This window comes from Boleophthalmus pectinirostris, unplaced genomic scaffold, assembly GCF_026225935.1.
Source record: "Boleophthalmus pectinirostris isolate CB_2022bp ecotype Guang Dong unplaced genomic scaffold, ASM2622593v1 HiC_scaffold_9, whole genome shotgun sequence".
Classification (NCBI taxonomy): Eukaryota; Metazoa; Chordata; class Actinopteri; order Gobiiformes; family Gobiidae; genus Boleophthalmus; species Boleophthalmus pectinirostris.
Window position 1 is genome coordinate 30,295,482 of NW_026571541.1, and position 22,067 is coordinate 30,317,548.

Here is a 22,067-nt window from a genome sequence, read left to right on the forward strand (position 1 = left end):
GTTTCTATGGATATGTGGAAATCATGAGTCAGTCCTGAGACTTGACTTAATAAAATGGACTAAGACTTAGGACTCGACTTGGACTTGAAGGTCAGTGACTTGGGACTTGACTCAGACTTGAGGCCTGTGACGTAAGACTCGATGTATACACGTGTTTTTAGGAAATACTTTTCTCGTTACAGTTGATAAATGTGGTGCTGAATTTTACAGGAACAACCTGGAACATGTCGCTCCCACTTCTGTTTGGTACTTTGGTTGTAACTGAAGTAGTGTTATGTAGTATCCTCAAATGTACTACAGTAATATACAGTACAATACAGTGAAAATAGAGGGAACGACATAGAACATGATCCTTCCATTTCCGTGCAGAGTACATGACAAAATAACTTATTAAGCACTCTCAAATCTGAATTCATTCTGTTCTGACTGTAATGATTCACACTAAGATCTTTAAAAAGGAAAAAAAATGGATTTCTACAACTCTTATAAAAATATACCATGACTTTTAAAGTACAATTTAGCTAAAAAGTCATATAAATTGCAAAAATCTAAAGACTTGAAATGACTTGAAGCTCAAAGCAGCCGACTTGGACTTAACTTGGACTTATGGGCCAGTGACTTGAGACTTGACTTGGACTTGAGGTCAAAGACTTGAGACTTACTTGAGACTCGCAAAAACAACAACTTGATCCCACCTCCCATGTTGTACTGTGGTCCAGAGCAAGAAAAATATCTGACAAAGATTTTTTTAATTTAATATATATATATATTTTTTATGAAACCTTATTTAAAATCTTTGCTATGCATTTTTTCCACTTTTGTGTTTCTATGGATGTCATTGCTCTGCCTAGAATGTTCCACAATATAATATTAAACAGATCTACCTTACATGTATTCAATTACAGGTGGTTTTATAGCTCAAAAATACCTAGAAAAACAGACATTCTGACTGTGAGCAGGGTTGCCTCAACATTCAAGACAAAGCAATAACATCTTCATGGAGAATTTTATTATTTAATGGACCCTCAAGATTACACATTACACATTGCACCTTTAAATGGTTTGCAGTAGTCTAAAGCTATTCCTTACTTGAATCATAAGAAAGAAAACAATAGGGATATTCAGGTCAGGCCCAGAGGTGTGAAACAACTGTAACAACTGTAAACAAGTACAGTAGGTGTGTTAGTTTCAGAGTAGTTTCAGTGTAGTTAGCTCCCCCCTTCAGGCAGATATAAGGAAGCGTCCACCAGCGTCTGACCAGAACTGAATAAGCAGCTTGGATGAGCTACGAAATGTATTCAACCAAATAAACTTGTCCAGTTGACAGATCGAATTTTTTCTTTTGATATTCCTCACTTACCTTATGCATTCTGATTCACCTCTATTCACCACAATGAGTTTATATGTGCAGTTCTCTTTAAAAAAAAATTCTTTGATAGGTTTTGGGTTTTTTTTTTTTTTTTGTTTTTTGAGAACTTTTGTCCTGAGAGCTATTACTCTACTCAAACTGGCCTGACACAAAATCCACTGACCCCATCTGACCAGTCCCTCCTGTTAAGTTGCACTGAAACCTATGGGCTATTAGTTTATTGTTGCATTTTAACAGCAGTGTGATTAAATTGTCCATCTGGGACAAACAAAGTTACATTGAGTTGCAGTAAAGTCTGCCCATTGTTTTTATTGTCTGTTGGAGCTGTATTTGAAAAGCATTACGGCTACAAAGCACCATCTTGCCACAAACTGCTCTTAGATGGAATATACGTTCAAATAATTGAGTCTAAAGCCAATAATGGGCTCGTCTCCAGCAGCCACTTCACTGAGAGACATTCACTTTATGGCCCTATTTATTCTGACGTAACAAAATGCTAAAATGCTAACCGCTGTAGCCTCCATGAAAAGTGCATGTCACGTAGCTCATGGTAGACGGATGTTACAGTGTGGACAAGGCTCATTCCTCTTGTCACTGCTACAAGCTCCTCTGGGGAATAGACTAGAGGCCATAAATCTCTCGACATGCTCCCCGAGATAGAATCATTTTTAAAGGAAATTGGCTTCGGTGTACGTGTGTGCATCAAACGGCAGCACTAGCAGGAGTTAGAAAAAAAAAGATGAGTAGCCCCGAGACTGTTATTCAAGTCGCAAAGATCACAAATACAAAAGACGACGCACAGTTGGAAGTCTTGTCTTGACATTTGGAGGTAAAATATCGATACAATATGAGAGGTTTGGCTTTTAAGATGGCTGCCTTTTGTCTCTTTTGCAAAATCAGATATTCTTGTTACCTGTGTTTTTCTGTTCACCTATCATCTATAGACAACTAGCACCCAACGATAAGTACACATCCAAAAAGATTTAGAACATTAAAGTGGAACTAAACACTAAATCAATGTTTAAAAATGCATCAAAAACGGTGTGAAATTTCAGGTAGCTGGTGACATCACACAAGACTGTCCTCATTACAGTTAGGAGGTGTCAGATCACAAACCCTTAGTTGCAGAAGCGGAGTTTGAAGAGTGGATTAATCACACTGTTCCTCAAAAACGTGAAAGCATCAGTAATTATGATCGGTGATGTTCGGAGGCCCTGTAGGCATAAACTTGCTGCCACACTGCCCAAGGGAACTGACCATCAACAGTTCTGAGGAGTGAATGTGTAATACATCAAAAATGAAAGAAAAAAATTGATTCTGTCAGTATACATATTTCACCACTCACCCAAGAGGCTTCTTCAGTTCTGACAACATTCTGGTAAGTCACTGCCTTAATCTGTCTGGAGGGAGGAAGTAAGTACACTGAAGGTGTGGATTCCTGTTAGACCAACGAACAACTTACGGTAAGTTCATGCCTAAGGGGAGTTAAATACTCCTGACTTCGTGTGGCTCAGAGAATAGACTTTAAAGCGGCTCTGCTTGTGTACAAGTTTCTCCACGGCTGAGCACCAAAGTACATCTGTGACATGTTAGTGCCACATGAACCATCTTGCTCTCTGAGGACCTCAGGGACCGGTCTACTGCTGGTGCCCAGAGTCTGGACTAAACACGGGGAGTCAGAATTTCAGATTCATGCAGCTAAAACCAGGAACAGTGTTCCTGAAGATGTGAGACAGGCCTCTACATTGATGCTGTTTAAATCCAGGCTCAAAACTGTTCTGTTTAGCTGCACATGACTGAAAGGCTTTCAGTTTTCATTCTGCACTCTTACCTCTTATTTAATGTCTTTCACGCTTCTTAATTTTATTATGTTGATTTATGTTTTGATATTTTTGTATTGTGATTTTAATTTATTTGTTATTCTGTAAAGCTCTTTGAAATACTTTGTGTACGAATTGTGCTATACAAATAAACTTGCCCTGCCTTCATGTAAACAAATATGGTGTTATATAGGGGTGTAATGATATCAAAGTCTCACGATACGATACAGTCACGGTATGAACCTCACGGTACGCTATTTATTGCGATATTGTGGGAAAGCTCACGATATGGTGGGGAAGCTCACAATTAGGGGTGTAACAATACCCAAATCTCTCTGTATGATGTTTTCACGATATACATCTCACGATAAGATATTTATTGAGATATTTTGTGGAGGCTAAACAGCTAAAACTGTTAATATGCTACTTTTTCCCTCTCCCTTAAGATTTAATCCAAAGAACTAAGACTTAAAAGTGCTTAGAACTGTTATTTCTTCATGAAGTCTACACTGAAATGGTGCAAAGGATCATGGTCTATGTAGTTCCCTCTGTCTTTTTTTTTTTTTTTTAACTACTGCTGCACTATAATTCTTAATTTAAGCAAAGACACTTGTAATTCGACATATTGTGATGGTTCATGATATTATTGTGAGAATTTTGATGATACAATATCACGATATTTCGGTTATTAATACATCCCTAGTGTTATAGTTTCAGTTTAGTTTGTTCCTCCCTTCAGACAGATATAAGACAGTGTCCTTCAAAGCCCTGTCAGAACTGAAGAAGCTATTTGGATTTTTCACTCTTAAAAACTTTTGTTCTCTTGGCAGAACTCAATTGTTCTTTTGTGATGCGGCCTCCTCTGGACTCTCTGGGTTGTCAGATTTGTCAGATAAAAGCCGCACAACTGGACTCGAGCGTCACGACAATGTTCTGAAAAGCTTTTGTTGCATTGCATCGCTGTGAAACTCATACACATTATCAACATTAAAGTGACAACAATTATTTGCAGTTATCTAATCTCTCTCTAGCTCTCCATGTGTGCCACTGCCACCATTTGTTCACTTGATAATGTTCCAACTCGGAGCTGTCAGATGTGCCCACCATTTCTGAAGAGAACACTGATGCCGAACTACTGATGCCATGAAGAGACGTGACCAACAGATGCATCAAGAATTTCAAGACTTCCGGTCATTGCGCAATTCATACTGGGAAGGATTTTCCAAAAAAAGTGAGCATCAAACTGCCATGTTTGTTTTCCCAGTGGGATGCATCTATTGACAAAGCCGATCTTTTCTAGTCTTTTGAACCATATCGCTTTTGTTTCTGGTTCTGATATTGTCATATTTTAGTTTTGGGATTCGGACATCATAATTGTGTGGTTGTTGGATGTCCTAACAGTGGAAAATGTCTCGAGAAATTTGTTTGCAAACTCAATAAATGCAAAAGGGAATCAGATCTGTGTGACTGCAAACCTCCATTCAAACTGTTTCCCTTCCCAAAGGAATTGAAAAATAGTGAAAGGCGAAGGCGATGGGCAGTATTGATACACAGGAAGGACGAAAAAGGAAACCTTTGACTCCCTAAATCATCCCGAGTTTGCACACATTTTGTATGTGGAGTCGCATCAAAGCAAAATCCCGATCCCTCGCTCCACCTTGGTTATGAATTTAAAAAGGCAACGCCAAAGCGAAAGGCACCAACTGTTTGCCAAGAAATACCTTCCATTGCAAAGCGACCAAGACATGATGTTGCTGTAAAACCACAAAAACAACAAAGTGTGAGCTCAGCCTGTTTGTCTTCTGTACCTCTCAAACGGGATTTTGCTTTGTTGGTGCTCCACATACAAAATGTTCGCTAAAAACTCGGGATGATTTCTTAGGCAGCCAAAGGTTTCCTTTTTCATCTTTCCTGTGTTTGAATACTGCCCATCGACTTCGCCTTTCACTATTTTTCAATTCCGTTGGGAAGGGAAACAGTTTGAACGGAGGTTTGCAGTCACACAGATCTGATTCCCTTTTGCAATCAAATTTCTCGAGCCGTTTTCCAGTGTTAGGATCCAACAACCACACAATTATGATGTCCGAATCCCATAACTAAAATATAACAATATCAGAAACACAAACAAAAGCGATATGGTTCAAAAGACTAGAAAAGACTGGCTTTGTATAATAGACGCATCCCACTGGGAAAACAAACATGGTGGTTTGATGCTCACTTTTTCAAAAAATCCTTCCCAGTGTGCCTTGTGCGATGCCCGGAAGTCCGAAATTCTTAATGCATCCATGTACTTGACTTTAATTCTGTATGCGGCCCAAGGATTCCCCCTGCTGGTGAGCTGAGGAGGAAAGCAGTTTAAATAAGGCTGAAATAGTAGCTGTTGGGATGGGAGTTGGCCGGGTGTTTAGTGAAGGCAAACAGAATGCTGGAATGATCTGAATTAGTCATGTGGAGGTGAATGGAGCGTGGCAGTGGAGCACTTCTGAATAAACATGAGGTGAAAGCGAGCGTTTTGAGCAATGGCTAGGGAGACCAACAAAGTGAATCAAACAAAGCTTTATAAAAAGGTCAGTTTAGCATAATATGGGATCTTAAAAATATTATAATAAGTGACTCAGAGGAAAAGTTGTATTCAATGCCCTTGTGTTGTGACCTGAAAAATACAAAACCTACATTTCTGTCTAAGAGGAATTTAACTTAAAGGTGCATTGTGTAACATTTCTCGTGGAGGGTCTGTTAAATGCTTTTCTTCATGGAGATGTTATTGCTTTGCTAAGAATTTTTCACAAAAACTAGACCAAGTTAACAGGGCAGATCTGTGGAGAGGCAAGCCCGCTCATAGTCAGAGTGCCCTGCCTTTTCTATGTATTTTTGAGCTATAAAAAAATCTGTAATTTAATAAATCTAAGGTAGATCTGTTTAATATCATACTGTGAAACATTACAGGCAAAGCAATGACGTATCCATAGAAACAAAGTGACAAAAAGTTACACAGTGAACTTTTAAGAGCTGCATAACATTTTGAGTGACAGTGCCACACTGCTTACTTCAGAATTTGTCATTTGCCAGAAATGTTCCACAGTTAGGCATTAACATATCTAAATCTACTTTTTTGCTACTAAACTGTGTATAATAATAGTATTTTATTAATATTTCTAACATTTTTGTGTCAATTTTAGTGTAAATTTGCAGCATTGTGTTCATAAACAGTAAAAAATAAATGGGTACGTGTTGCCTCCAGTGGCCACCGCAGTTTCAAGTACTACATGACATCACACAGGACCACCCACAACCAGGTGGATTTGATGGCTGCAATGGCGAAGTTTGAAGTGGGAAGGCCTGTTTGACCAATCACACTCATCCTTATACTTCCTGGTACTTCCCAGTTTAGAAGCTTCATTTGAAATCTGGTTGTGGGAGGGGTTTAGGTGTTTAGTCCCACTTTAATATGAGCAGGGTTGCCACTCCACAGACCTGATTTGTCACTTAGCCTGCATGGTAGCTTTACTGGCTTGTATGATTGGGTTTAATGCCATACTCTGGAACATTAAGCAAGCAAGCAGAGTGGGGAAAAAATACCTCAGTGTGCACCATGTAACTTTTTTGGTGGAGGATCTGGCAAATTGATTCAGGACCTCGCAGTATTAGGATTTGCTTGCTTAACAGTAGGCTAGTACTTTTTTATTTAATCAATCACTGCTATTTGGCCGTGACGTACGTAATGCGCCAAATCCCGTTGGAAGAAGGGAAATAATGTCTTTCCACTTGATAAAATTCACCAAACATTCTCTTTGTTTATTAAATCCTCGATGTCAGGAATCGTCACCAACACAGAATGTCTGTCTTCGTGTACACCCATCTCGACCACTTTGTTTACTGTTATGCTGTTCCACAAAAGGGACCCAGACAGGCGCTTGAGTTTGACGTCATGGCTTCACAGCTCTTCACTGATTGGCCGGTGTGTGGTCTATAACTTCTGGGATTCTTGCAAACCGTCTAGTGTATTCTGATTCCTGACCTAGTCGCTGGAGAAAAATGAAATTGCCAGCCTGTGTACTATCAAATACTCTTCTCGGGGTAACTTTTAATGCTTTGAAATGTTTCACAGTATGGCATTAAACCTTTCTATCTTCATGGAGACCAAACCAAACAAAGTTACAGGTCAGACCTGTGGAGAGGTGATCCTGCTCACAGTCAGAATGCCTGTTTCTCTGTATTTTTGAGCTATAAAACCACCTGAAATTGAATACATTTCCAGGTAGAGTAATGACATAACCATAAAAACAAGCAGGTGACAGCCCGTTCAGCAGAAAAGCTACACAGTGCACCTTTAACATTCGCAAACGGCTTATTCAAATTTCGCAATGATTGGAAATATTTAGTGCAATTCTGAGTCCCCTCCGTGTAATCGTGAGCTCGAAGTGGCTGACAGTTGGCTGACAGGGCCTAATCAGACACTGGTCACAGTCTTCAGCCTTCACAGAGCAGAGAGGAGCAGAGCGGAGAGAAGGCTAATTAACACCATGGATGAGAGGAGAAGAGGAGAAGAGAGGGGAGGAGAGGAGAGGATGGAAGCGCTCACACACCCAGAGAACACAGCAGGTCTGGGGACAGAACAGTGCGGAGGCAAGGCTCTTTAACAGGTGCAACATCACACGCTAATGGAAATGGAAATGTGCATGTAAATAATATGTCACTGTTTTTATCGGCGTATAATGAGTAGAAAAATATAAAATACAATTCAGTTCAGAGCGCTCGTTTCAAACACATCCAGGAGCATTAAAAGTGAACTATTGCTCATCATTGCTCTGCCTGGAATGTTCCACAGTATGACATTAAACATCTCTACATTAGATTTATTCAATTACAGGTGGTTTTATAGCTCAAAAATACCTAGAAAAACAGGAATTCTGACAGATCTGACCTGTAACTTAGTCTGGTTTGGTCTCCCTGAAGATAGAAAGGTTTAATATCATACTGTAGGGGTGCAATAATAACCAAAATATTGTGAAATCGTATCGTCAAAAGTCTCGTGGACCATCACAATATATCGAATCTCATGTCTCTTTGTTTAAATTCATTGTTATTGTGCAGCAACAGTTAAAAAAAAAAACAGAGGGAACTACATCGACCATGATCCTTTGCTCCATTTTGTTGCAAATACATGAAGAAATAACAGTTTTAAGCACTTTTAAGTCTTAGTTCTTAGGACTAAGTCTTGTCAAGGCATTTAAAGAGGAAAAAGCAACATATTCACAATTTTGTTTGCCTCCAAAAACCGCAATAAATATTGTACCTTGAGATGTATATTGTGAAAATATCAGACCGTGAGATTTAGATATCGTTACATTTCTACCGTACTGTGAAACATTCCAGACAAAGCAATAACAAGTCCTTGAAGAAAAGCATTTGACAGACCTTTCACCAGAAAATTTACACAATGCACTTTTAACTTTTGAGAAAGGACAAGAATAATTTGAAACTACCACTACATGACATCACTAGGTGGAACCAAATGTTTTGAGCTTTTGAGGTGTAAACAGACTAATAATAAAGGACTACTCAAACACGTGTGAATAAAACAAAACAACTCCAGGTATGTTTTTGTGGAAGTAACAACTCAGGATGTAACAATAACCAAAATATCATAATATCGTATCGTCAAAAGTCTAATAATAATAATAATGATATCGTGGACCATCACAATATATCGAATTGCAAGTTCCTTTGCTTAAATGTATTGTTTTACAGTAGATAAAGCTAATAAACTTAAAGAACTACATATCCCTTGATTCATTTCACAAGAAGAAATGTTTACTTGAGTTTTTGGGATCATAACAGTAATGATTGGCACCAAAATCTTGTCAAGGTATTTTAAAAGCAGACAAGTATCGCAATATCGTGATAATATCGTACTGAGAGACTTGGATATCGTTACATCCCTAATAATTAAACATTATAACATGACTTAAAGCTCACAAGAGTCAATTTTGTGTAATATAGGACATTTAATAGAATATAAAATCACCAAATACACCTCAAGAAATCAGCCAAGCGATGCTCCAAATAACATGTCTACAATAATATTTTGACGTTACTACTCGGATAATTGTTTTGCGTGGGAATTTTGCAACTTCAGCACAAACTTGCAAATGAGACCTTGAAATTAATCTGCATACATAAAACGAATGACAACAGCGATAACTGAACTGAGCTGGAACTTTAGGGTAGATTGTCAATTTGATATAACATAGTGAACTGGTAATTTTCCACACTTTTATAGCAGTAATAAAATAAAACTGTGGCTGACACTTCGAAAATGGGGACAATATTGGACTTTTAAGATTTAAGATTTTCCGCACACAAATAGTAGGGTGGCCTTTCTTGAATAGCTTTAGAAAGATCTTGAGCGGTATCAGAACAAAAACACAGACCAGTAAAAGTCCATGGACCACTATGGAAAAGAAAGAACTATGATTTAATGTTGAAAATCACATTCTACTAGTGGTCTTTTTTTTATTGCCATAGTGGTATCACAATCGGGCCAGTCTAACCCGTGTATCATTCATTGGTTTGTTTTTCAATATGAAACCAAAAATAAGAAAATGAAAAAACAACTACTTTCTTCATTATTTGCCTCCAAAACCAAAAAGAAAAAACAGATAACAATTTGTTTTATCAGTTTTTGATTTTGTGTTTAAATGAATAATGGAAAAAACGGATAACGAACGTTTCCCGAACCAGAACTGAACCAGGTCCAGGAACAGGACCGGGACTGAGACCGGGAACAGGACCGGGACTGAGACCGGTAACGGGACCGGGACTGAGACCGGTAACGGGACCGGGACTGAGACCGGTAACGGGACCGGGACTGAGACCGGTAACGGAACCGGGACTGAGACCGGTAACGGAACCGGGACTGAGACCGGGACTGAGACCGGGACTGAGACCGGGACTGAAACCGGGACTGAAACCGGGACTGAGACCCGGACTGAGACCCGGACTGAGACCCGGACTGAGACCCGGACTGAGACCCGGACTGAGACCCGGACTGAGACCCGGACTGAGACCCGGACTAGGACTGAGGCCGGGGACCAGACCGTGATTGAGACTGGGACTGTGACCATTACTGAAAACTGTTTTAGTCCTGGTTCAGTCCTGGTTCAGTCCTGGTTCAGTCCTGGTTCAGTCCTGGTTCAGTCCTGGTTCAGTCTGTATGTGGCGGAACAGTCCTACATCGCAGTTTAAGTCATGTAAACGGGAAACGGCCGTTATCTATTTTTTTTCCATTATTCATTTAAACACAAAAATCGAAAAATTTTAAAAAATCATTATCCTTTTTTCATTTTGGTTTTGGAAACAAATAATGAAGAAAATAGTTGTTTTTTCGTTTTCTTATTTTTGGTTTTATTTTAAAAAACTAAATGAACAAATGATACACAGATTCAATCTGTTCCTTAGTATCGAAACAGAGGTTGAAGATTTAGTATCGTGACAACACTTATACGTAAAGAATAAGATGCTTAAGCTTCCCCTACAATGTCCCAAAATAAGGTATTGAACTTCATCACCATGGAGACAAGCATACGGCACCTACAGGCCAAGTTACAGGTCAAATCTGCGGAGAGGCGAGCCCATACACAACAAAATACCCAGTTTTCCAAGATACTTTCTTCACAATAAAACACCTGCAACTGAATAAATGCGCAAGTTTAATACCGGGGAACATTCCAGGCAATAAAATCTCCATGGAGACCGGCAGAGATGTTACATAGTGTGCCTTAAAATAGTGTCGCAACAGGTGGTGGTTCAAAAAACTTACCCTAAAGACGTAATTATGTAAAATTAGTGAAATGATAACAGTTTTAAATGAGAATTAGAATAGACTATACCAATAACAATACTGATACCACAATGATTATTTATTTATTTAATTTAGACAATAGAATGTAGTCTTCGAAATTAAATTGTTGTAATTGTTGGTCCATGGGTGTAAACTAGTCTCTGTGCCCTTATACAGCTCAAAATCAGTCTAAAACTACTCAGGAACGGTTCATTTCTGTCCTGTGAATGTGATTTTTTTTAGTATCGATACCTGTATCTTGTTTCGATACTCGTTTTAGTATCAATTAGAATTAGATTTTCGATACTGTTGACAACATTACTTCCATTACACTTTACATAAAAACACAACACCCAGAATTATCAGAAGCCTTAACCTACAAAAATTCCTAAATCAAATCTCTTCATCTCTGACTTTTCACAGCTACCATACCTGAAAAACAACATCTACATTCTCCACGGTTCTACTACTCTAAATGTTTGTACTTGTACTTTTTATATTTCTGAGCACACTGTCACTCGGGCTGCGACAGAAGCAGTGAGTCACCGCTCTAAGTCTGTAGCTCCCAGCGCGAGAATGCATTTGCAAAACCTATGTCAGCTTGCAACGCACATCTGGCTGATTTATCACAACAACACGCGAAACACAGATCAGCAAACACTGGTAAAAGCGTCCTTACCAAATGCAGCATATCGTAAATGGAATCTGCAGAACGTTTCCGATCTTTGCCCCAGCTCAGGATGGACATGGCGGACTGAAGAAAAGTTAAGAATCGAAAAAGAAATTGGAAAAATCTTCAACGCATTTATGATTTGAAATGGAGAAAAATTGCAGTCTTAGAATTTCACAGCATAAAACTCACAAACTATCTAGGGTAACCAAGGTGTGCCGAATGTGAAGATGTCCGAAAGTGGAGGGAGAGATTGGCTTGTTGCTCTGAAGTGAGGAGAGGAGGAGAGAAGGAGGGAGGGAAAAAGAGAAAGAGGAGGAGGAGGAGAGAAAGATAGAGGGGAGGGAGGCGTTAGAGCTGGATTGGCTGGACGAGCGGCACCGCAGCTGAATTTAAATGTGCCACTACAGGAATGGCCAGAGGAACGGAGGAAGGAGAGAAGATGGAGAGAAGAGGAAACGAGGAGGAGGGGAAAGTTATTCTTTAGTGGAGATTTCAGTTCACAAGTTTAAGACGAGTTGATCTGCCTGCAAGCGAGTGAGTCAGTGCTTCGGTCCGCGGAGAATGAGCTCAAAATGTATACCGTGCAAAAATGTGAAGCAGAGGTGACGAAGTGTCTTGCCTGCAGACACAACAACACTAAGTAATTCAGCTGAGATTTGAACTACACCAGGGCCACCCATGCCGCGTTTTATTCACTGCTGCAAAGACAATTCACCTTGACGACTCACTTGTTTACTATTGTTTAATTACATCTGACACAGCCCTCCTCGTCTCAGCAGTGTACACCGTGTCATTGGAGAAACCGAATCAGTAAAATTAAGCCGCCTGAGCCACTGCTGGAGCGTTTAAAGACCCGCTTTTATTCTCTGGCTTTTAACACAGCGTGAGTTGTGTGGTCCTCTATATCTTTTATTTATTTTACTTATTTATTGTGATGTTGTGGAGAGGCTGATATATTTGTAAGACACGTTTCTGCTTTTAAAATACCTTGACAAGATTTTCGTGTGAATTATTTCCGTCATAATCCCAAGAATTCAAGTAAAAAACATGTCTCTTCATGTTGGCTGCACTGAAATGAATCATGGGATATGTAGTTCCTGAGGTTTATAAGCTGTTGCTACTGTAAAACAAAGGAACTTATAATTCGAGCCCACAATATTACTGAGAGACTTGTTACGATACGATATCACGATATTTTGGTTATTGTTACATCCCTAATATTTACTGCTATTTTATTATTTATATGGTTTTGCTTTTATTTCATTTTTGCTTTTATTGTTTTAGGACTGGTATGAAATTTTAAGCAATTTACCTTTTTGATGTTTTCATTTTATGATCTCTGTGCAGCACTTTGGAAACTGCTTTGCTTATAATGTAATGTATATATATATGTGCTATCTACTGTAAATAAAATGGATTTGGATTTGGGCTGCTTAAGCTACTGTAGTTTCTGTTTAAAGAATAAAGACTATTCTTTTTGTACTGCTTTTATTATATTATATTTATTAACTGATTTTATTATTATTATTTTATTTATTGATTCTATTAGTTCCTTTTGTCTGGAACCTAATTCTGCTGTAGCCAGGCCTCCGCTCAATTTCATTTCTCTCCAGCGACTAGGTCAGGAATCGGTTTGCAAGAACCCCGGAAGTCGTAGATCACGCATCGGCCAATCAGTGAAGAGATGTGAAGCAATGACTGGGTACAGCACAACTGTAAACAAATGCGGTCGAGATGGATGTAGACGAAGACGGACATTCTGTGTTGGCAACAATTCAGAGATCGAGGATTTAAAGGTGGAACAAAGAGAATGTTTGGCGAATTTTATCAAGGTGAAAGATATTATTGCCCTTCTTCCTATGGGATTTGGTGCATTACATACGTCACGACCAAATAAGAGCGATTGGTTAAATAAAAAAAGTACCTGCCTACTGTCAAGCGAACGAAACCTAATGGTACGAGGTCAGACGGTTTCCACAAAGTGAAACCGGCTGATGAATCAGGCTTATTCTGCTGACTTTTAAGTGTTAAACATATTACAGTGCTATGTGAACACTTTGGAAATGTCTTGTTTATAAAATGTATTATACAAATAAAGTTGGATTGGATAACGCATCTGTCACTGAACCAAAGGTAATTTAGCAGCAATTAAGAAAAGCTACTTATTCTCAATTTTACAATGCATTTTCACCAGCTCAGACAAACATAAGAATAAAAGTACAGTAAGAAATATTGTTTGGTCCAATAAAATGTATTTTACTGGCATTTCTTCAGACAAAAATAGACTAAATGAACTGTTGAAGTAAAGTAAGCCACATCCAGATACACGTTTGTAGAGGTCAAGACTACAGGGTTAGCAGCTTTTACACCCTATAAGACTCTATGGCGTTTTCTTTTTTACTAGGATTATATTCTTGTGACATTCATTTCTCAGGGTTGATGCATGAATGGCGATTCGTGACTCCAAGTGAAAGAACTCCCACTCAGTTAGAACCAGGGATGTACCACTAAACGTAAAAGTTTCACAAGTTACAAGTTTCTTTGCTTAAATGCATGGGTTTATAGAAGCAACAGCTAATAAACATAAAGAAACTCATATCCCATGATTCATTTCAGAGCAAACAACAAGAAGAAATATGTTTTTTGACTTTAATTCTTGGGATTATGGCAGTAATTATTCACACCAAAAACAAAAAGTATCCCATCTACAACTACATCAGCCTCTCCAAAATATCGCAATAAATATCGTACCGTGAGATGCATATCATGATAATATCGTACAGAGAGATTTGGATATAAATACATCCCTAGTTTAACACCTTTAAACATGATGTTTAAACACACTTTAAATGTCATGTATTGCAACTTATTTCACTTATTTATCAGAACAACAACAGCATCAAAGAAGAGAAGCCTGTACCAGACTGTAAAGCCAGTTTTCATCTGTAGTCTTTAGGAGGATAATGCAACATAAAGAAAATAATACATGATTCAAACCTCAACACCACTTTACAAATTTACAATAAACCAAAGAATTCATCCAATAAACCAATAAAATACAATAAACCAAAGAATTCATACAGTAAGCCTATGAATGGACTTTACTCACCAACATTTATTCATAAATTTAGACTAATTCTGAGACTTCATGAAGACTCCAAAGTAAAGGAAATAAGTAAACCAATAAATACACTGCAAATCAGAATGCCTCCGCCTTCCTCCTCATCCTCCTTTCATCCCTGCAAGAATCCAAGCCCACCGGTCTGATGAGTTTTTCTAAGTTTCAATCCAGTGCAGCATTGGAAATATATTTGTCCGCAGTCCAATACTTCCAAAATTGCAAAGCCCAACAACTTTGCAATAATCCACCAAGCACCACCAGCCTCAAATCTTCTACTTTTGCCTCTACACTGTAAACCCGAATGTTCAAAATAATTAAATAGATTAAGATGTGTTGACTCAAAGTTTTAGAAATAGTCCTACTCACTTAATTATGTCAGGTTGCTGTAACATGTTCTTCTTTTAGAGTAATTTCAACTAATATTTTTTGATTAAAGGGAACTATTGTGGGTATAAGTGAATGTAACTTAAAAACATAAATGAGGTACAACTTAGTAGAATGAAGTAATTAAAAATAATATGTAATGTGTGTATAATGTACTAGGTGTATACTATAAAGTGTAATATATGTAAGTAAATACCAACTACTTACAATTTTTCATGGTTTGGGTGGTCCTGCGACTTATATAGTAAAATTTTCAGATTGACAGCTGCGAGAGGCTTGTGTGTCAGTATCTGCTGCTCCTATTACTCCTATACCACTGTCACTTCACTCTACTGCACATGTCTCCTGCAGCAAGTCCTGCTCCAAGTAGTGAAATATGCAGCCGAAAATGGTAATCGAGCAGCAGAAAGAAAGTTTGGAGTGAGCAAAAACCTTTTGAGGGACTGGCTGAAAGCGGGGATGGAGAGATGGAGAACACAGTTTCACAGTAACCCGGGAGGGCGCAACATGCAACTTTCCTGGAAGTCATTGGATGGATCAACAAAGCCTGGACTTCAGTGACAACCAAAACCATCCTGTCGTGATTCAGAAAGGCCGGAATAACTAACTGGAACTGAGTCTGACGACAGCTATGCAGAAGAGGAAGTGGTGCTCCGTTTACCTCCGGAGGCCACGGAGTTGCTCAGAAGTGACACTAAGGATGAAGAATTCAAATGATTTAGTGATTTGGAGTGAGATGGGGAGTTTGGTAAACTTGTTCTGTTGTTTGTGCTATGTGTTATGTGACGTTAACACCCTGTTGTTCTCTGTTCTAATGTTATTACTATAACTTTCCTTTCAAGACGAAATGTCATTTCCTGATCTCTGGGGGAGTGTGCGACTTATAGTCCGGTGCAACTTAATAGTCCTAAAAATACAGTATGTATTATTAAACTATATACATATTATATAATATTGATTAGACTAGTAAATCCCCTGATTTTCATGTGGGGAACCTGGATTTAAATCTCCCTCCTAGGGAGTGTATAATGTAATATATGTATATTGGGTCTATATGTATGATGATATATTTATAGTATAATATTGTTTACTATAATGTATGATTTACTGTGTTTAGATTGCATTTAGCTGAGTAGCTCAACTGGAAAATCTCCTGACTTTCACGTGGGGGACCTGAGTTCAAATTCCCCTCCTAAGGTGTGTATAATATGAATGTACTATAATGTGTGTAGATACAGCTGGATGTACTGGATTGTATGCACAATGTGTCTACAAAATCATGACTTACAAACAAATCTGAAAATTGTATTATTCCAGTGTTCAGAAAACTTTAAATGCAAATATTTGAGTTGAGCTAAATGAGCACTTTTAATTCAGCTGTTATCAAAAGGTACAAGTAGCAACACATCCAACACCTTTTAAGTTCTGGAAGATTGTGACTTAAATTCATCAGATTAAAATAACTGAGGTAATCTATTTCCTAATTTTTTTGAGTTCTGGTAACTTACTCAGGTTTACAGTGTAGTTCTTCAATCAAACAAGCTGAACCACGTCTCCTGCACTTCCAGTTGATTCCTGCATGTTCTCCACACTGTACACTTACATAAACATTCAAGCCTCTTTGATTATCACCATCTTTGAAGAGTCCCTTTAAACAGCTGGTTGCCACAACGACCCGAGCGCCGTGATGCATATTCACACTGCAGCATGTGTTAAGCGTGGCATTATGTAAACACAGGTACAGCGCGGGGCTCGCCTTAGACCGCATTCGAACGCCCCTGTGGCAGATGGCGCGAGAAGCAGAGAGGCAAACTGTTGTTAAGTGCTGCGTGCGGGGGAAGAGTGAAGGACCAGGCTGCCTCTGCGAACGAATCAAGCGCTCACTAATGCCACTACGGACAGTCACATTTAGTACATCACAACATCAAGAAGCTTTTATATTAAGGAGATAAAACACACTGAATCACAGCAGAGTGGAATTTTGAAATATTATTCAGTAAAATATGAGGCAAATATTGAAAAATCTTATAAATTATGGAAATGCAATGTTGGTATTTGAAGTCAGGATGGAGCTAACGTAATAACGCCAAGGTAAAAGAATCTGTGTATCATTCGTTCATTCGTTTCTCAATATAAAACCAATCGTCATTATTTGTCTCCAAAACCAAAATGAAAAAAAAAGGATAACGATTCGTTTTATTCAGTTTTTGATTTTGTGTTTAAATGAAACGGTTTCCCATTTCCGTGACTTACACTGCCGGACTGAACCCAGGACTAAACCCCTGTGACTAAACCCCCAGGACTAAACCCCCAGGACTAAACCCCCAGGACTAAACCCCCAGGACTAAACCCCAGGACTAAACCCCCAGGACTAACCCCCAGGACTAACCCCAGGACTATACCCCCAGGACTATACCCCAGGACTAACCCCCAGGACTAAACCCCAGGACTATACCCCCAGGACTAAACCCCCAGGACTAAACCCCCAGGACTATACCCCAGGACTATACCACCCAGGACTATACCCCCAGGACTATACCCCCAGGACTATACAGGTCCCGGTCTCCCGAACCTGGCTTAGTCCCCGGCTTAGTCCCCGGCTTAGTCCCCGGCTTAGTCCCCGGCTTAGTCCGTATACGGTGCAAAAGTCCGACATCGCATTTTAAGTCACAGAAAAGAGGAAAAACAAATCATTATCAGCTTTTTCATTTTGGTTTCGGAGACAAATAATGAAGAAAATTGTTGTTTTTCTGTTTTCTTTTGGTTTTATTTTGAAAAACGAATGAATGAATAATACACAGATTTAAAAGTCTTTATCGACAATGAGTTTCGATGTTGGAGCATGTGTCTGTGTGCGTATCACCAGCAGAGGGGGTCGTGGGGTAGGCTGTATTTGGGAGAACCCCTCCTGTTCTCCTCAGGTGTTGTAAACAGGTTTTGGTCGTTTTTGTATGATTTTGACCCTTTTGAAATGCAAGATTTAACATTTGCAAGTAATACAGTGATGGGTTTTATGAAAATTCACCTCCCTTGGACTTGTTCACTTGAGCCCAGTGCATCACTCTCTAATTTCAGGATCTGCATCTCTCAGCGGTCTAAGTGGGATTTGCAGATTACAAAGAATATAAAGCTCATTGGTATTGGTATAAGTGCGATGTACTTGCCTAGAATTACTTGCGATATGAGACAAAAACCACTGGCATCACCCATCACTAGTTCAGCCCTCCTCCTTTATTTAGTCTTTCTGTTTAAAATCGCAGTACAGCCAAAAGCAGATGAACCATGATATGCTATTTTTCGCATTTTATAAGATTTGCAATTCAGCACACAGGTCATTTTCATTTGGCAGAGTTTAAAATAATGCTTGTCCATCATTTCTAAAAGTCTGCCATACTGTGGAACGATGAGACTGACACTCACCTTTCTGCACTCGTCAAAGTCGCTGAACAGTTCCGAGTCCTCGTCCAGACTGTCTCCAGAGCTCTCCAAGAACAAGCCCACTCCGTCATCCAGGATCTCCTCTGAAACACAGACGCTTTCATTTAGAAGAATCCAATCAAAATTAATTATGAGAATGTTAAAGATGATATATGCGGAAAATATGAAAGTACATCATAGGAAGTAGATTTGCATTTTACATTTTGTTCTCTGTAAAATTGATCGATTAAAAAAGATCTTAATAGAAATGGGTTTGTTGGCTGCACAACTGAGAGACCCGCCTCTGTACGTGACATTTTTTTAACCTTACTTTTAAAATAATCATTAGTAAGAACAAAGAAGTGGGCAGAGACAGGGGGAGACTCAAACACAGGACAAAACAGGATTACTCAAACATGCATGAATCAGTACAATTATAAGTTAAAAAAAATAGTGATGAGGGAACAGAGTAACATGGTTAAAAGCTTGTAAAAGTTTATTTTGGTTTCACCACTAATCACAAATTCACATTTTGGACAGTAACATTTTTACCAAAGCTACAAATCCGTGTATCATTTGTTCATTCGTTTTTCAATATAAAACCAAAAATAAGAAAACAAAAAAACAACTCTTTCATTATTTGTCTCCAAACCCAAAATGAAAAAAAAAAAACAGATGATTCGTTTTTTCAGGTTTCGATTTTGTGTTTAAAAGAATAATGGAAAAAACAGACAATGGACTGAATCAGGACCGAATCAAGACTAAAACAAGACTAAACCAGGAGTAAACAGTTTTCAGTCCCGGTCTGGTTCCCATCTAGTCCCGAACCTGGTTCAGTCCTAGTCCAGTCCTAGTCCTGGTCCAGTCCTGGTCCTGGTCTAGTCCAGGTCTAGTCCTGGTTTAGTTCTGGTTTAGTCCTGGTTTCCCGTTTACATGACTTAAACTGTGATGCCGGACTGAACCAGTACCGATTCAGGACTAAAACAAGACTAAACCGGTCTCAGTCCCGGTCTCAGTCCCGGTCCCAGTCCCGGTCCCAGTCCCGGTCTCAGGTCTCAGTCCCGGTCTCAGTCCCGGTCTCAGTCCCGGTCTCAGTCCCGGTCTCAGTCCCGGTCTCAGTCCCGGTCTCAGTCCCGGTCTCAGTCCCGGTCTCAGTCCCGGTCTCAGTCCCGGCATCACAGTTTAAGTCATGTAAACGGGAAACCAGGACTAAAACCAGGTTCGGGAATACACAGGAACCAGACCGGGACTGAGACCGGGACTGAGACCGGGACAGAGATCGGATCAGTCCTGGGATCACAGTTAAGTCACTTAAATGGGAATCGGCCGTTATCCGTTTTTTTTCCATTATTCATTTAAACACAAAATCCAAAACTGAAAAAAATTAATTAATATACATTTTTTTAAATTTTGGTTTTGGAGACAAATAATGAAGAAAATTTTAGCTTTTTTCATTTTCTTATTTTTGGTTTTATATTGAAAAACGAATGAACGAATGATACACAGATTGCTACAGCAGAAACCATTAAATAAAACTTGAAATAAAACAAATAAAACATGCCCATAGGAAAAGGCAATGTTTTCATCTTAAGTGCTTTGGATACATTTACGTAACAGATAATTGCGACGTGCTCTGTGTTCCTGCACTAATTAGACCTGTGTCACATAAGCTGCTGAGTTTGTGTGGAGAAAGTGACTTTGAAAGTTCTTCAAACAGGTTGACATTTCTGTGCTCTTGATTATGCTAAAGAGATCATTAGCACGATGAGGAGCCATCTTGGATAGTTTGCCAAAGATGGACTTGTGTTGGCGTAACTTCAAGATCCACAGAACATACAGTGAGAATGAACTTAGTGAGATTTATGAAAGGAACAACACTCTTTGGACGTCCCATTATCTGGGCTGGAAAATGTAGTTATTTTTCTGTTTTATCCTCAGCATCTGCACCTTAAGCAGCTTTTTCTGGAGTTACCATTCCACTGTAGAAATGTCCCCTATTTATTCCCCCATTTCAGTCGACATTATATCATGCTCAATGTGCCTGTTGTGAGGAAAACAGCAAATGATACCCCATAAAATGTGATACAGTGAGTCCCCAAGACACTATAGTTTAATGTAGATTATACAAGACTTTTTCAGGAAGGTAAATGATGCCACAGTGTTTAAACAGAACACTATATTCACCAAATTAAAACAATGCTATGCTGGTAATCCATAAACTGACAATCATCAGACCTGTGTGATGCAAACACAAGCTGAAGATCAGGGCTGCACATTATTAGCCTGATTCATCAGCCGGTTTTTACTTTGTTTCACTTCGTTCAAACCGTCTGACCTGGCAGCCTTAGATTTCATTCGCTTGATGATAGCTGGGCTTTTTATCTTTTAACCAATCACTGCTAATTGGTCGTATGTAATGCGCCGCTAACAGGGCTAACTGGTATATTAAGCTTTTCCCAAATCCCAAAGGAAGAAGGGCAATAACGTCTTTCCCCTTGATGAAATTCACCAAACATTCTCTTTGTTCTGGCTTCAAATCCTCGATTTCAGGAATCATTGACAACACTGACTGTATCACTCTTCGCGGATTGGCTGGTGCCCAGACTCGCACTTCCGAGGTTCTTGCAAACCGTCTATTGTATTCTGATTCCTGACCTAGTTGCTGGAGAGAAAGGAAATGGAGTGGAGGCACTAGCACATTATACCACTATAGTATAGTATATAGTTATCATAATAATGAAAAATGCAAAAAAAAATCATCATATTGTAATAACACCAAGGACTCCCAACCAAATTTCTGAAATGTCAAAATTAGCTTTTAGTCTCAGTTTTGTTCAGTTCAGTGTTTGGCAAATATATTAAAACTAAGATATTTAAACCTTAATGTAACTGTGTGAAACATCAAATAAGGCAACACTATTGATACCACAGCACTTAACAGTCACAAAGAAACAACTTCCAGTATCGAGAAGCCCTAAATAAAATTCTATCCTACCTTTTACCCCATCACATCCCACTGAATCTTCCAAATTTTTTTTCTTGTATATTTGAGCAAAATTGGTCTTGCTCCAGTACAAATATACTGTATTATATAAGCAGTTCTTGAGGCCAAAATCCGCTGTGTACCCTCTTCATCTAATCAGAAAGTGCACAGTAGCATGTAGGGGTGTGCAAAAATATCAAAATATTGATATATCGTATTGTTTAATGTGATGATACAGTATTGATATCGTGGGCTGATGTATCGATATAGCTCCAAGAGTATTTTTTGGTCTATTTTACTAAATTATTTTGTTACAGTGCTATAGTTTTGTTGTTTGTTTAGAGGAAGGAAACTCATTTAGGTGACACATTTGACATATTCACTGTTTTGATTAAAATGGGCGTTTCATATCAATTTTGCACAAAAAGTGGTTTAACAAAGACTTTACTGTCACAGC

The 22,067-nt window shown here is 38.8% G+C and overlaps 1 protein-coding gene across 1 annotated transcript in view; it reads right to left on the reverse strand.

The window, feature by feature from the left end:
* Positions 1–22,067, reverse strand: part of LOC110175098 (rho guanine nucleotide exchange factor TIAM1-like) — a 136,342-nt gene that overhangs the window by 21,858 nt on the left and 92,417 nt on the right. The window contains 1 exon segment of the mRNA XM_020941213.2: positions 18,631–18,731. Within this exon segment, the coding sequence (XP_020796872.2) occupies positions 18,631–18,731 (101 nt within the window).